Source organism: Sarcophilus harrisii, chromosome 2, assembly GCF_902635505.1.
Source record: "Sarcophilus harrisii chromosome 2, mSarHar1.11, whole genome shotgun sequence".
Lineage (NCBI taxonomy): Eukaryota > Metazoa > Chordata > Mammalia > Dasyuromorphia > Dasyuridae > Sarcophilus > Sarcophilus harrisii.
This window is the reverse complement of record NC_045427.1, coordinates 557,844,363-557,857,992: the sequence shown is the minus strand read 5'-3', so window position 1 is coordinate 557,857,992 and position 13,630 is coordinate 557,844,363. Positions and strand designations below refer to the sequence as shown.

General features: G+C 44.5%; 1 protein-coding gene across 6 annotated transcripts in view; it reads left to right on the top strand.

Annotated features, from left to right (window-relative positions):
• Positions 1–12,942, top strand: part of KCNIP2 (potassium voltage-gated channel interacting protein 2) — a 42,630-nt gene extending 29,688 nt beyond the window's left edge. For 2 of the 6 annotated variants that reach the window (XM_031955733.1, XM_031955732.1), the window contains exons 2-8: positions 7,791–7,915; positions 8,221–8,290; positions 8,584–8,654; positions 8,768–8,875; positions 9,090–9,194; positions 9,416–9,478; positions 9,787–11,305. In XM_031955733.1, coding sequence (XP_031811593.1) covers positions 7,791–7,915; positions 8,221–8,290; positions 8,584–8,654; positions 8,768–8,875; positions 9,090–9,194; positions 9,416–9,478; positions 9,787–9,834 — 590 coding nt within the window. In that variant the 3' untranslated portion in view covers positions 9,835–11,305. Of the gene's footprint in view, positions 1–1,117; positions 1,236–4,645; positions 4,742–7,757; positions 7,916–8,220; positions 8,291–8,583; positions 8,655–8,767; positions 8,876–9,089; positions 9,195–9,415; positions 9,479–9,786; positions 11,306–12,583 lie in introns of those variants that run through there. The other 4 variants (XR_004232466.1, XM_031955735.1, XM_031955736.1 and 1 more) reach the window with 4 other exon arrangements.
• Positions 12,943–13,630: the final 688 nt, after the last annotated feature.

Sequence of the window (13,630 nt, the reverse complement as noted above, 5' to 3'; positions counted from 1 at the left end):
ATTGATTGCTGACAGCTGGGAAATGATGCTTTTCTTTTGCTACCAAGGAGGAATCTGACTCTTGAGAAGGAACAGATATAATGAGCAGATCTAAAGGCCTTGAACTAGCCCCCTCATCACCACCTCTGTCCCCATCTACACAAACATACTTATCCTCTTTCCACATATTCCCAAAGGTGCTCATAGACAAAAAGCTGCCCGTACTCACCTATGCAGATTTTATGTTTTTATTTACACTTATATCTATACAATGTCTAGGACACATATATGGCAGGCATTATAGATATACATACACACCAGCCTCTTATATCACATATTCAGATCCATGTACGTTTATATGCACCGAATATAATATCTCTCTTCCCTCTAGTTCTGTTATCTTCCCTGCCCTGCCCTCCATCAATGGACAGCAAAGAGTAGCCACTCACATCCACACTTAGCCCTCCTTCAATTACTCCTACGATACCTATCAGGCCCCTGTTCCTTCTCCCCATTTCTCTGTCTGTCCATCTTCTTCTCTGGTTCTGTCTTTTATCTATCCTCCTGTCCATCTGTCTGTCTCCCACATTCTTCTGTGTCTAATCTACTGCTTGTCTTAGCCCCCCATTCTCCATCTTCTCTGTCTCCTATTCTTCTGTACCTTTAAATAATCTTCCTATCCATGTCTATTCCTCATTTGCCCCCAGTCTCCTATCTGACTCCCTCTTTCCTTTATCTGTCTCCCCCCCCCCATCTCCCTGTCTTTCTCGAAGATCCTTCCCTACTATCCCATTGCTACCCATTAAAAAGGGGGAGTAGTAGCTGGGATCAGGACTGACTTACTGAGATTCCTCTTGGCTGACAGGATTGGGCCAAAGCACTTCATGCCACAGCACCTTTCCCCGACAGAGGAAGAGGCCCAGCCTGAGGCTAGGAGATGGGAGAGGGGGTGGGGTGGGGGGCGGGGGATGGGGAAGGCGGAGGGAGGGAGGAAGGAAGGAAGGGAGGGGAGAGAAGCCAGTGGGAGGGTGAGATACAGGGAGAAGGAGAGAGAGAGAGAGAGAAAGAGAGGAGAAAAGGGTAGACAAGGGCAGGCAAAGCAGGGGGTAGCAGCTAGGGGGTTCAGAGAAGGGGGCCATGCACTTCCCCCACCATGAATCTAGAGGGGCTGGAGATGGTGGCTGTGCTTGTGGTCCTGGCCCTATTTGTCAAGGTCTTGGAGCAGTTTGGCCTTTTTGAGCCTGTGTCCTTGGAAGGTAACCCAGGAGTCCAAATGGGAGCCAGGAGGGTGAGATGGGTTGGGGGATGGAGAGGCAGGGAGTTGGGTGGTTGTGCTCTACACTAGTTAACACCACCAGTGAACCAAAGACCTCCCTCCTTCCCTCTAATTTGGGTCAAGGAATGAGCTGGGGAGTGAGAGTGGTGTGGAGTTCATGAGGAAAGATCTGTCTGGGGGGGGTATATGAGGAAAATTGGGGGAGAGCAGGGCTTAGGCTGCAAGCAGAAGGAATATGGTGAGAGGATTCCTGGGAGGATGAATTTTAGTCTTAGTAGGGGAGTTTGAGTTGACATGTCAGAGACCACTAAATTGGCAAGATTGAATTATTACTATATGTAACTGAGTATGATTGTGCTTGTCTAGTATGTATGATTTCTGTGACTATGTGTATAACTTTGGGTGTAATTATATATTGTTGTAATTGTATTTGTACCTTACAAGTTATATGTTCCATGGTCTTGATGGTAAATTTTGTAAATCACACATCCATGGACTTTGGGATATTGAATACATGGGTATAAGAAGAGAAGCAGAAGCTCTGAGCTCTAGTTCGATTGGGGAGGAGAGGGAAAATGTTATCTTGGAGGATCTGGATTCAAATTCCACCTGTGACTCTTATTACCTGTATGATTTTATTCTTGGGCAAATCATTTAATTTCATTGGGTCTCGGTTTCCTTATCTGTAAAATGAAAGGAGGGGGTTGGATTGGATGACTCCTTTTATTCCTCCCAGCTCTAGATATATGCCTGTGATCTTTCCTAGTTTCCATGGGGGCAATTTATGGTGGAGTTACCCAGTTCCATCTTTCCCAACCCCGGGATGCTCATCCCCCTGAAAGACAGTGACCTTCAAGACTAAGACATGGGATGGCTGGGAAATCAATTCTCCAAAGACATCTATGGCTCTGGGGAGGAAAGGAGAAGTGATTGAGAGAGCCACAAATCCTCCCTCCCTTTTCATGAAAATCCTTGACCCTGTTCCATAATCAGAATCAGGTTCAACCCTATCCTACCTGCCTTTTTCCTGCAAATGGAATGGAAGCAGAAGGGTAAAAACTAGACACAAAGGAGAACTCACAGACTCAAGTTGAGGTTACTGGGGCAAAACACTGAAAGAAGGAAACTGGCCAATCTTCACCCCTAGAAATCGACATAAACCCCAGTCATTTAAGTTTGAATCAAGGACCTTACTATCTGGAAGCAGTGAATAAAGAAGGTTGGCTTCAGATATAATTCCTACCTCTTTTTTTATATTTCTATCAAATTTTATACCTCTCTAAGAACCCAAAGCACATTGATAAAGATAAAGAAAAAGGAAGAGGAAGGGAGAGGAATTGTTCAAATGAAATAGGCAGGGCTGGCTAAAGAGATAGACAATTCCAAGATGGGAAAACCTGTGTGTGGAATTAAGAATGAAAGCATTCTAAAGGCTAGAGATGGTCCCTCGCTCTTCCAAAATCTGTTAGTTCTGTCCCACCTAAACACCCACTCTCAGAGAGAAAGTAAGAAGAAACTGAGTCCATAAGTTAATGTGAAAGGATAAGAAAACAGAGTTTAGGGCTTGCTTCCTTCCTCCCCCATCCCCCACTTTACTCACCCCACTCCCGGAAGGCAGCAGGGAGACCACAGGCTCAATCTGGCCTTGGGGAAACCAGAGCCCCAGCTAATGGAGCCCTGGGCAGAAGGCCAGACCAGTCTATTGATCCTCTGCCCTTGGGAGGGGCAGAGGGGACAGTGACAGGAGCAGCCGAGGCAGTGATAGTATCAATATAGTATCAAACCTTGGTCTGATCCCTGAAGGATAAGAAAATATAGTAGGAGTCAGTGACTATTTTGTGATTTGCTATATGATTGTGTGTGGCTATGTTTATTAGTCTGTATTTCTGGTTTTGTGTGTGACTGACCTGGCACTTAAGTGTCTATGTATAACTGTGTATCTTCTACACTTGTGTGTTTGGGAGATGGTATGAAGAGGGCTTTATACTCATGTGGATGGGTATGGCTATTTGGGGCATGTTCAACCATATCTGTGACCTGGCCTATGGGACTGTGTGGTTGTAGGTGTATCGCCACATATTTCAGGCAATGAAGTTGTGCATCCTTGTGCAGCTGAATGATCAAGAAACATTCACTGAGTATCTCTTCCTTCCTCCTGTTCCTCCCTCTATGTCCCTCCCCCCTAGTCCTTGGGGAACCACAAGGAGAAGGAGAAGAAGAAGCTAAAGGCTCTACTCTGAAGGAATCCTGGTCTGGGTAGGGAGCCAGTGCTCATACAGGAAAGAAACAACAGATTTTGTAAAGCAGTGTATGAAGACCACCAAATGGGGGCTCATATGATCAGTGCCACAGGAGTGTGTCATTTTGGGTGTTTGGGTGTCCATGTGTATCTCTGTGTATCTTTCACTCTATGTGTGGGGTACTATATCACTGTAATTGTCTTTGTCGTTACATGTCATCGAGTTTCAGTGTTTGTGTGTGATTATGTGTGTCTATAACATTATGTGTCTATCACTGTGTATCAACCTACACTCACCTCCTTGAGAGCAGAGACCAGGTTTTAGCTATCTTTGTATATTCTTGGGCTTAGCGTGGTGCTTTGCTCATAGTTGCACATCTAATAAATGTTGTTGAATGAATGCATGACTTTCTGTGTTGGTGTGTCTGTGTATACCACATGTTCATAGCAAACAGCTCAGCTGTGTACTTCCACATGAGAAAAGTTGCCCCTGTGCCTACTGTGATCCCATCCTTTTTGGGAGGGCTGGGGAAATAATTAAAAGGGAGAAAGAATTTGGGAGGGGTATTTGCACTCCCTTCCACTGGGTATCCAGTGGGAGGGGTATTTGCACTCCCTTCCACTGGGTATCCAGGAAACTTTAGGGGCAGAGGCTATCTAAATTCTTCTCCACCACAGTGCATCCTCCATTATGTTCCCCTTTCCCCTTTCTCCTCACCCTCTTCCAAAATAGGTTGAATTAAGATGATCTCCAAGGTCCCTCCCAGTTTTGTGAAGTTTTGTCTTTGGACCCTTTATTTTTTTAAAATGCTTGAGCTGTTGACTTCAAATAACATATGCCAGTTTGCATGAGATTTGCATATAATTTGCATGCAATTCATTTAATGTTAGACTACAGTGAAATCTTCTGAATCCAGCCCTTCTTTCCTGAATGTCCCTCAAGTATCCCGCAGCCTCTTCATCTTCATCACAGTTCCTCTTTAGCCCTGAGTTCCCCCCAGACTGCTCCTTTCTATCCCAATGTTTTCCTCAATCCCTCCCTCTGCTTGTGAGTCTCTGAGTCTCTGTGTGAGGCAGGGAGGGGGGCTGGAGTATCTTGGTGTGTGCTGGGGGAGTTAACCTTCTTTCCTTGGGGTCTTTTTTTTTCCCAGGGAACCCACCCAGGCCCACTAAAAAAGCGCTGAAGCAGCGATTCCTCAAACTGCTGCCTTGCTGTGGCCCCCAGGCCCTGCCCTCAGTCAGCGAAAGCAAGTGCCCCACTCCTCTCCTTCTGTCCTGGGGAGTGAGGGAGGGATGGGGTGGGCAACTGGAGTATAATGGGATCAGTGATGGGAGTCTGGAGAAGAGGTGGGCAGTCCTTACCCTGACTTTCTCATTGCCTTCGTTACTGCCCTATACCACTTCTATTCACCCAGATCCCAGTATTGGGAGCAGTTGGTGGGGCTGAGGATGGGCAAAAAGAGAGAAGAAACAAAACAAAATGTGGGGGCAGGGTCTAGAGCTGCATGTCTCAGGCCTATGTCAGTGGTATTGAATGCAACCTTGTGATCCACCCCTTTGGCTGTATGCCCCGGTTTGTATGCCTGGGAAACTCTTAAGTCCCTTTTTCTGAATTTCAATTCCTTGTATTTCTGTGAGTATCAGTGTGGTGTGTGTGTGTGTGTGTGTGTGTGTGTTCATTCCTGTTTAGCTGAATCCTTGTATACATATATCTTTCTGGATATGTTGTATCAGTGTCTGACTGACTCCTTAAGGGAAGGGACAATGTTTCATTTATTTTTGTATTCCCCAATGCCAATCAGAATCACATGTGTGTGTATGTGTCCTCTATGTGTATCTGTTCCTCTCCATATATCCTCTTGTATATATATCTGTTCAATTCAACAAATATTAAGCATCTGCTGCTATCAAGAGCACTGAGCTCAACCCTGGAGGCCATTAGACAATATATATTATACCTTTCCTCCTTTACCTTATAACTTAGTGGGAAACTGTAACACAATTTGGCAACAACTTAACCCTTGCTCACTGATTTCACAGCAGAAAGAGGGTTAGACTGGAGTATACAACCCTATGGAGTGCTGAACACAATACTCCTCCCTTTCAGTCACTCTATGGCCACTCACATTGTACCATTTCATTTTCCCTTCTAGGACCGTCTTCTGCCATTTTTGTACATATACAGCGGCCTCTCCATCCCTGAAATAGACTTATTTGCCTCTCTCCTCCATTTATTGAAATCATTTTCCTTCTTGAAGGCCTGGCTCAGATGTCATCCACTATCTAATCTCCCCAACAAGAATCAATTCTTTTTTTTTTTTTTTTTTTTTTACTGACTCCCTCATACTACAACACTTATTCCAGATTCAACTCAAATCCAAATCCAACAAAAATTAATTGAGCAACTACTATGCATAAAGTATTGGATTAGGTGCCGAAACAAAACTTATTCTCTATTATCAAGGTGCTATAATCTAGTAGAAAGATATAGCATATACACAAATACAGTATAAAATAGTATGTGACATACATTGGAGAGGTTCTATGTAAGGTAATGGATAGAGGTAGGAGAAGGGCTTTAATTTCTGGGGAGTGAAGAAAGCTTCTTGAAGGAAAATTTGAATTCAACTTAAAAGACCTGTAGCTCCAAAAGGGTCCAGAATTAGAGATATAGATTTAGGGATCACCTGCATATTAGAGGTAGTCAGAGTTTTAGAAGTAAATGAGATTTCAGAATGGAGAATGTAGAGTAAAAAAGAGAATAGAGCCTATAACAAATCTTCAAGGAACAAGGGTCAGGAAAAAGAGCCAATGATGGAGACAAGGAATAGTTCCAAAAAGAGAAATAATGGGAAAATATCTTGTCTTTGGGGTTGAGGGAGAAAAAAACCCAGAAAGAAGGGATAATTAATAGTGTCAAATGCTACAGAAGGATGAAGACTAAGAAAAGACCATTGGTTGGGGAGGTAGTGAGGTAGAGTTGATAATCAATCAAACAAACCAACAAGCATTTTTTTTTTAAGCCAGGCACTGTGCTGGTTAACTGTGTGTTTTTATGGTTCCTGGTGTATTAATTAACAAGCTTTTGTAGGATGATGTGCCAAGCACTGTACCAGCACAGAAACATGAAGAGTTCAATGTGTTTTCCTGTCTCTCATGCAAAGGTGTGCATCCTATGATATGTTGAGTTTCTCAGTTTGGTGTTTATATTTAATGGAATGTCTATCAGGCTTGTTTGTGTGACATGTCTGTGTGCTGTGCTGTCAGAACATGTGTCCAGTCTTATGTGTAATGTGTATTTTTAACTATCATATGTTAGGTGTGTTTGATGCATTTTTCTTGTCTTCTTTCCTGAGAGTTTTCGGGACATACTTGATTTACTATCCTTGCTAGGGTTGGGGGTGGGCAGTTGAAAGGAAGGCTGAAAAAAAAAAAGGGACTTAGAGAAAAGTCCTAGAGGTAGAGATACATTCTTTGAGGCTCAGGACCCATATACAAGGGAATAGAAGCTTGAATCTGAAGTTGGAATATGTTATGGAGGGCCTGGAAGGGAGAGTGAGCTCTGGTTTTTAAAGTTGTTGGTTCAAGTTAGGGTGAAGAGCCTAACTGGTGGAAATGGATCCAGGGATAGAGGTGGTGGAGATAGAATGGAGAATAGAGAATTCCTACAGGACAAGACTTGACAAACTATTGGACATAGGAGGAGAGGGAGAGTGAAGAATCTGGAATTCCTCTGGGTTTGGACACTAGAAGGATGGTGGTGCCCTTAAAAGAAATTGGAAAAAAGTAGGGAAAGGCTTAAAGAGGTGGGAGGTGAGAACAATTATTTTTGTACATGTTAAACTTGAGGTGAATATAGTGGGAAGGGAAGAGGTGAATAGAGACAATGAGGATGAGGAAAGCCAGGGATGATGTATTAGAGGGAGATGCTGATGATACAGAAGATGAATATGGAATTGGGATATAAGGAAGAGGGAGAAGGAAAAAAAGGGGAAGCAGGGAGGGGGATGAAGATGCGATAGGAGATGAGAAGTTGATATAGGTGGGGGAAGCGAGGTGGGGGAACTGTAGCTCCTCCTCTCTAAGCCTTTGTTTCCTATGGGGGAGGGTGTTTTTGTGGAGCGTGGAGAAAGCCCTTTCCCTGGGCCTTGGGCACTTCCCAGAGAGAGAAGGGAAGATTCGTCGTGGTAAGGAAGGGGGAAGATTTAGGGAGAGGGGAGCTTCGCAGGGTACTGGGCGGATGCGTTGGAACCCGGATCTGAGGTGGCGCTGTCCCCCTCCCCCCAACCTCTGCAGATAGCGTAGAGGATGAGTTTGAATTGTCCACTGTGTGTCACCGGCCCGAGGGGCTGGACCAGCTGCAGGAACAGACCAAGTTCACCAGAAAGGAGTTGCAGGTCCTGTACAGGGGCTTCAAGAACGTGAGTGGGGGGGAGAGGGGGTCCGGGGGCGGGGTCTGGTGGGCTGAAGGCGGGGCTCCAAGAAATGGCATGTTTACTGCTGGGGCCGAGGGGGTCGGGCTTGAGAGCGAGGGTGGGCGGAGCTGAGCCTCGAGAATTTGAGCTCTTAAAGGGATGACAAAGGCCAGAAGGTTCTGGGAGGAGGCTGCGGGTCCTTCTCTCCTGCCTGGAGTGGGAAGGGCCTTTGGACGTCCTTGGTGAGGGACTGAAGGTGGAGTCCTAATCGCCCCCTCCCAGACTGCTCTCAATCTTTGCTCTTGTCCCAGGAGTGCCCCAGCGGCATCGTTAATGAGGAGAACTTCAAGCAGATTTACTCCCAGTTCTTCCCTCAGGGAGGTGAGAACAAGAATACCAAGAAACCTCCCTTCCTTCCCTCTGGGTATCGCTGGGGGGTAGGTGGGTGGCTTTCTCTCCATTTTTCCATTCTCTTCATCTTCAAAGACCCTCACAGGTGGCACTCTGGACAGGTGGGTATCTGGAGGGAGCTGGGGAGTCTGGAGAGGTCTGATGCTGTCATGGAAGCACATGGAGGGGATTGGAGCTCTTAAGGGAGAGAACTTGAAGGAGAATGTGGAGGAAGCCACTGTCAGAGATGTGTGCTCACGATTCTTTATTTACCACTCCCCCAGATTCCAGCACTTATGCCACCTTTCTCTTCAATGCCTTTGACACCAATCACGATGGTTCTGTCAGCTTCGAGGTAAGGTGGGGCGAGGGTAATATTCTGGGGTTCCAAATTCAAGAGCTCACCGCAGAATCAGGGTTGGGGAGATAAAGGATCTCTTGGACTTTTTCTGCCCACTCCCATCCCAGGATTTTGTGGCTGGTCTGTCAGTGATTCTTCGAGGAACCATAGATGATAGGCTCAATTGGGCCTTTAACCTGTATGACCTCAACAAGGATGGCTTTATCACCAAAGAGGTAAGAAGACCAGGAGAGAGATCACTAGGAAGTTAGGGATTAATATGAAAGACAAAAGAGAAATGTGGAAGCATCAAAAAGTTGAGGAGAGCAGAAGGGGAACTTATAATGGAGAAAGGAACAAAGGGCTAGAAAAGAGGACACTGTCCCACATTATCAAAGGGGGTGAGAGGAAAGACCAGAGAATGAACCTTCCATTTCTCATTTCCTCCAGGAAATGCTGGACATCATGAAGTCCATCTATGACATGATGGGCAAGTATACATATCCTGCCCTTCGGGAGGAGGCACCAAGGGAACATGTGGAGAGCTTCTTCCAGGTGAAAGGGTTAGGTGACAGGCATGGGAGGGGATTGAATGCATTGAGTTGAATGTGGTATCATGGGTCAGTGTAAAAGAACCCAGATGTAGAGGGATGAGGGAGGACCAAGTCTAGATTGTAGAGAGTTGACATGACATTCTATACCCATATCATTGTCTATCCCCCCCACCATCCTCATGTCTCTACCTTGTCACTGACCCTGCTTACGTATCCTTACAGAAGATGGACAGAAACAAGGATGGTGTGGTGACCATTGAAGAGTTCATTGAGTCCTGCCAGAAGGTACAGTCCTAATCCCCCTCTCCTAACTCTTGTCTCCCTGGGATGGTGTAATTCCACTATCTCCAGATGAGATCCTGAAGGGGAGGTACAGGGTTGGTCTAGATAGAAGCAAAAGAGGGAAGAGTGTGAGACAAGGACACAAGCTTCTTCACCCTCCCAACTCCTCACCAGTTTCTGTCTCTCCCTATCTGGATCTGATTGCTGGCTCCATTTCTCCTATCTGGTTCTCTTTCTATGTCTTTGTCCCATCATGTATCCATGGTAATCTTGTTTTCTCAATATATTTCTGTTTCCTTCTCTCCCACTAGGATGAAAACATCATGCGTTCCATGCAGCTCTTTGACAACGTCATCTAACTCGATGTAGAGAAGGCTTGTCGTATGCTAGGGGAAGCTCCTGAGCCTCCCTGCTCAGATGGATCTCTCTCTTTTCCCAGGTCTATCTCCACACTTCCCCCCTCTCCCATCCTGTGTTTGCAGGAGCCCAGGCAATCCACAGTGATTGCTAGGACACTATGACCTCTTTGAGGTATCTGGGTTCTGAGGTTAAAAAAAAAGGGGGTGGGGGTGGGGGTGGAGCTGGGAAACAAGGCAGAATCTTCAAGTAGTGTTGGAGAGTGTCCAACACTCCCATGTAGTCAGCCTAGAACTCCTATCTGCTCCATATGATAAGAACCCACTGCCCCTACCCTGGAGTTTGATATAGAAATAAAGCTGCTCCCATTCCCATTCCACCTATACAGTAGAAACCAAGAATGCCCCTGCTATGGTGCTTCCCCAAACCAACCAATCTCACAGAGACCTCCCCACTGAGCACTCTCAGAGGAATTTCTAAGAAATCCTACTAGCAAGGAGGACCTTAGACCATAGGCCAGAATCAAAACTAGTCCGAGGTCCTCTGTAGTAGATGTTAAAAATGAGTCCAGAGAAACCTCTTAGCTTCCAGCTTCTGAATCTGAACATGAGTAGGAATACTCTGGCTCTTAAAGGAGCTCTGCATGAGAAGATGAGCCTCCTTAGACAGGAGATTCCATATATCTGTGTTGTCTGCCTTGATTTTGTCCTGGGAACCCTCATATATTTTCTCTTCTCTCTGTTTCCTTGTATATGATGGTGGTGGGTGTAAGGGTGAGGAAGCTAGAGATGGCAAAAGGCCTAGGAATGAATAGCCCCCAAGCCAGAGTTCATTGAGGTCCTTTCACCTCTTACATATCCTCTCCTATCAGCTTTGCACATTTTAGCAGGACCAACTAGTGGGACCATTCCCTAAGTTCTAGGGGGAATTGCCAGAGACTGGGGAAGAGAGTGAAGGCCCTTCAGAATCTGAGATCCCAGAATGAACACCATCAGTCACAGGATTAAGGATGCCCAAATGCTGTGTGTGTGGGGGATATTTCTGGAGCACTATCAGATGGGGCCCTCACTACTACTGCCTGTTTAAGCCCTCTTCAGCACAGCTCAGCTCTTCTTCCCCCAGCTCTGCACCTCTCCTTTTCTCTTTGAGAAGCTAGGGAAGCCCTGATGTTCTCAGCAGAGAACTCTTATTGCCCCATCCCACAACTCCTCCCCCTTATGATGGGGGGTGGGAAGGGCTCTGCAAGCCCAATCCCAGTAAGGTTTCTACCCTCTGGGCCTCTGCTCCACTCCTAGTGTCTCAACTAGTCCTGGGTAGCTCTGCCTTCTCAGAGATCTGAAGGGATGGGGGTTAATAGCCTCCTACCTCCTCTGTCTAGGGCTTGGTTGTGACTGCTTTGCATTTTCAACTCTTGTGTATATTTTGTAAAATAAGGAACCCAGAGAATCCAATAAAACACAATGGCTATGCATAGCCCATTGTCTCCTTTTCTCTGTGTCCCTCCCTATAACACTACTGCCCTCTTTGGTGTATCCTCCTGGAGATACTTGGGTGGGCACACATATACACCAATACTAGCTCGCTGGATTATTATTTTTTTAAGATAACTGTGCCTTTCTTTATGTACAACCATCTGAATGGGGGAGTAGAGCAGGTACAGAAAGGGAGAAGCAGAGGACTCTGCTGGGAGGGAGTTGGGCAAAGAAAGGTGGTACACAGAGAAGTGAATATATGTAGTAGCCAGGGTGAGCTCCTGGAGAAGGCTACAATAAGGTCTTGTTTATACCATCTCCCCAGGCCTTCTTTTGTCATTCCATTCCTCAGCTTCCCTTTTGTAAAGACAGGAAAACTTTGTCTTCACATGAAGAGTCTTGTAGGGAAGCCCAGGAATCCTGGTAGACAGGACACATTCCGGGGTTCAATAGCTGAAGGTTCAAGTTTATTCCATCTTCACTAGAAGAAAGTGGGGTGGGGATGTAGAATAACAATGGAAAATTGAAAAGAAGCTGACTACAGGTTAAGGAAAAGTGTGTGTATGTGTGTGTGTGTGATGTGTATTATATACATGAATGGGTGTTCTCTCACATGTATCTATGTCTCCATTGTAAGGGTAACGTGGTATGTATCTGAATTCACTTCAACCATTAATTAAATAGAACTATGTTCAAAGCTCTGCTATGCTCTGAAGGAAATGAAAACACAAATAGTACATGCTTCCTACTTTCATGGGGTTTATAGTCCAATGAGGTAGATACATTATACATAGCTATGATCCAATACAGAGCTCATGATAAGTGTTTATGAACTGTACAAAGTATTTCCTCTTCCATTTTCTTGAGGGATGAGGTTGGGGCAGAGATGAAGAGCAGTAATAGATAAACTAAGGAGGTAATATTTGACCTGGGCTTTATGAGATAGGTTAGAATGTAAAAGGGGAGATTGGAGAGGAGAACCTGGGGAAGCATAGGGAGACAATATACTTCTATCTCCCATACAGCAGCAGAATAATTAAGGCATGTACAGATAATTAGGCCAATTTTCATTTAATGGTACTGATTAGTGAACAAGGAAATGATCACCAAGAGCCATGCATGCCTCCATCAAGGAGAGACTTAACTTCATCATGCCTGACTCACTTTGTTTTTATTAAGTTTACTAAACTGGTAGATGGGGGAATGTTTGTTAGAGATAAGAGATTACTTTGATTTTAAAACAGCATTTGATGATAGAGATTTTCTGCTATTGATTTAGATATGATGAGATGGATGCAGTCCAATGAGATGGATGCAGAACTGACTGAACCAATCAACAAACATTTATCCAGCATCTCTTCTGAGTCTGACATTTGTATGTACAGGCATTGGGACAATAGATAAAAAGTAAATAGTCCTCTACCTCAAGGAGCTCATATTGTATGATATATACATATGTACATAGATACAAAATATATTGACTAAAATTTACCTTCACACAAAAAACAAATTTAGTTGGGAGGTGGGGTTCCAATAGTTAGGGGGATTAGGAAAGGCTGAAAATAAAAGGTTGTACTTGAGAAAATGAATTCTGAAGGAAGGTTAGAGATTCTGAGAGGCAGGGATGGGGAGGGAGTACATTCCAAGTATTGGGGCACAGCCTGGGCAAAAGCATGGAGACTATATTTCTTAAAATGAAATATTATATGAGGGGAACTGAAAAACCAGAACTGATTTACAAATGGAGAATTTGTGAAGGGGAGTAAAGTTTAATAAGCTCAGGAAGGTAAGTCAAATCTAAACCGAAAATCTTTAAATGCTCAAACCAAAGAATTTTTATTTGATCTTAGAGATAATAGAGAACCTTCTAGATCTTCTTGAAAAGGGGAATGACATCATTCTATGTTTTAGAAATCCTGGTTGGGCAACCATATGGAGAAGAATGATGAGGTTGAAAGGTAAGATTATAAGGGACTGAGAAGTAAGAGGAAGCAGAGACAGAATAATCCAATCATCTAATGTTGCCTGGGAAGCGGTCTCCAGTGGAGAACCCCAGGGATCCGTACTTAGCCCTATTTTGTTTTATTTTTACCATTGTTATTTATAACTTAAAGATAAAAATGGTATATTTGTCACATTGGCAGATGACCCAAAGCCAAGAGGAATAACTAACACTTTGGATGACTGATAGAGTCAGAATTCAAAAAGATCTTGACAAGTCTAGAACAATGAACTAGATATTAATACAATTAAATTGACACTTGCATTCAAATCAATTTCACCAGTACAAGATGGGTAAGGAACAGCTAGACAGCAGTTTGTCTGA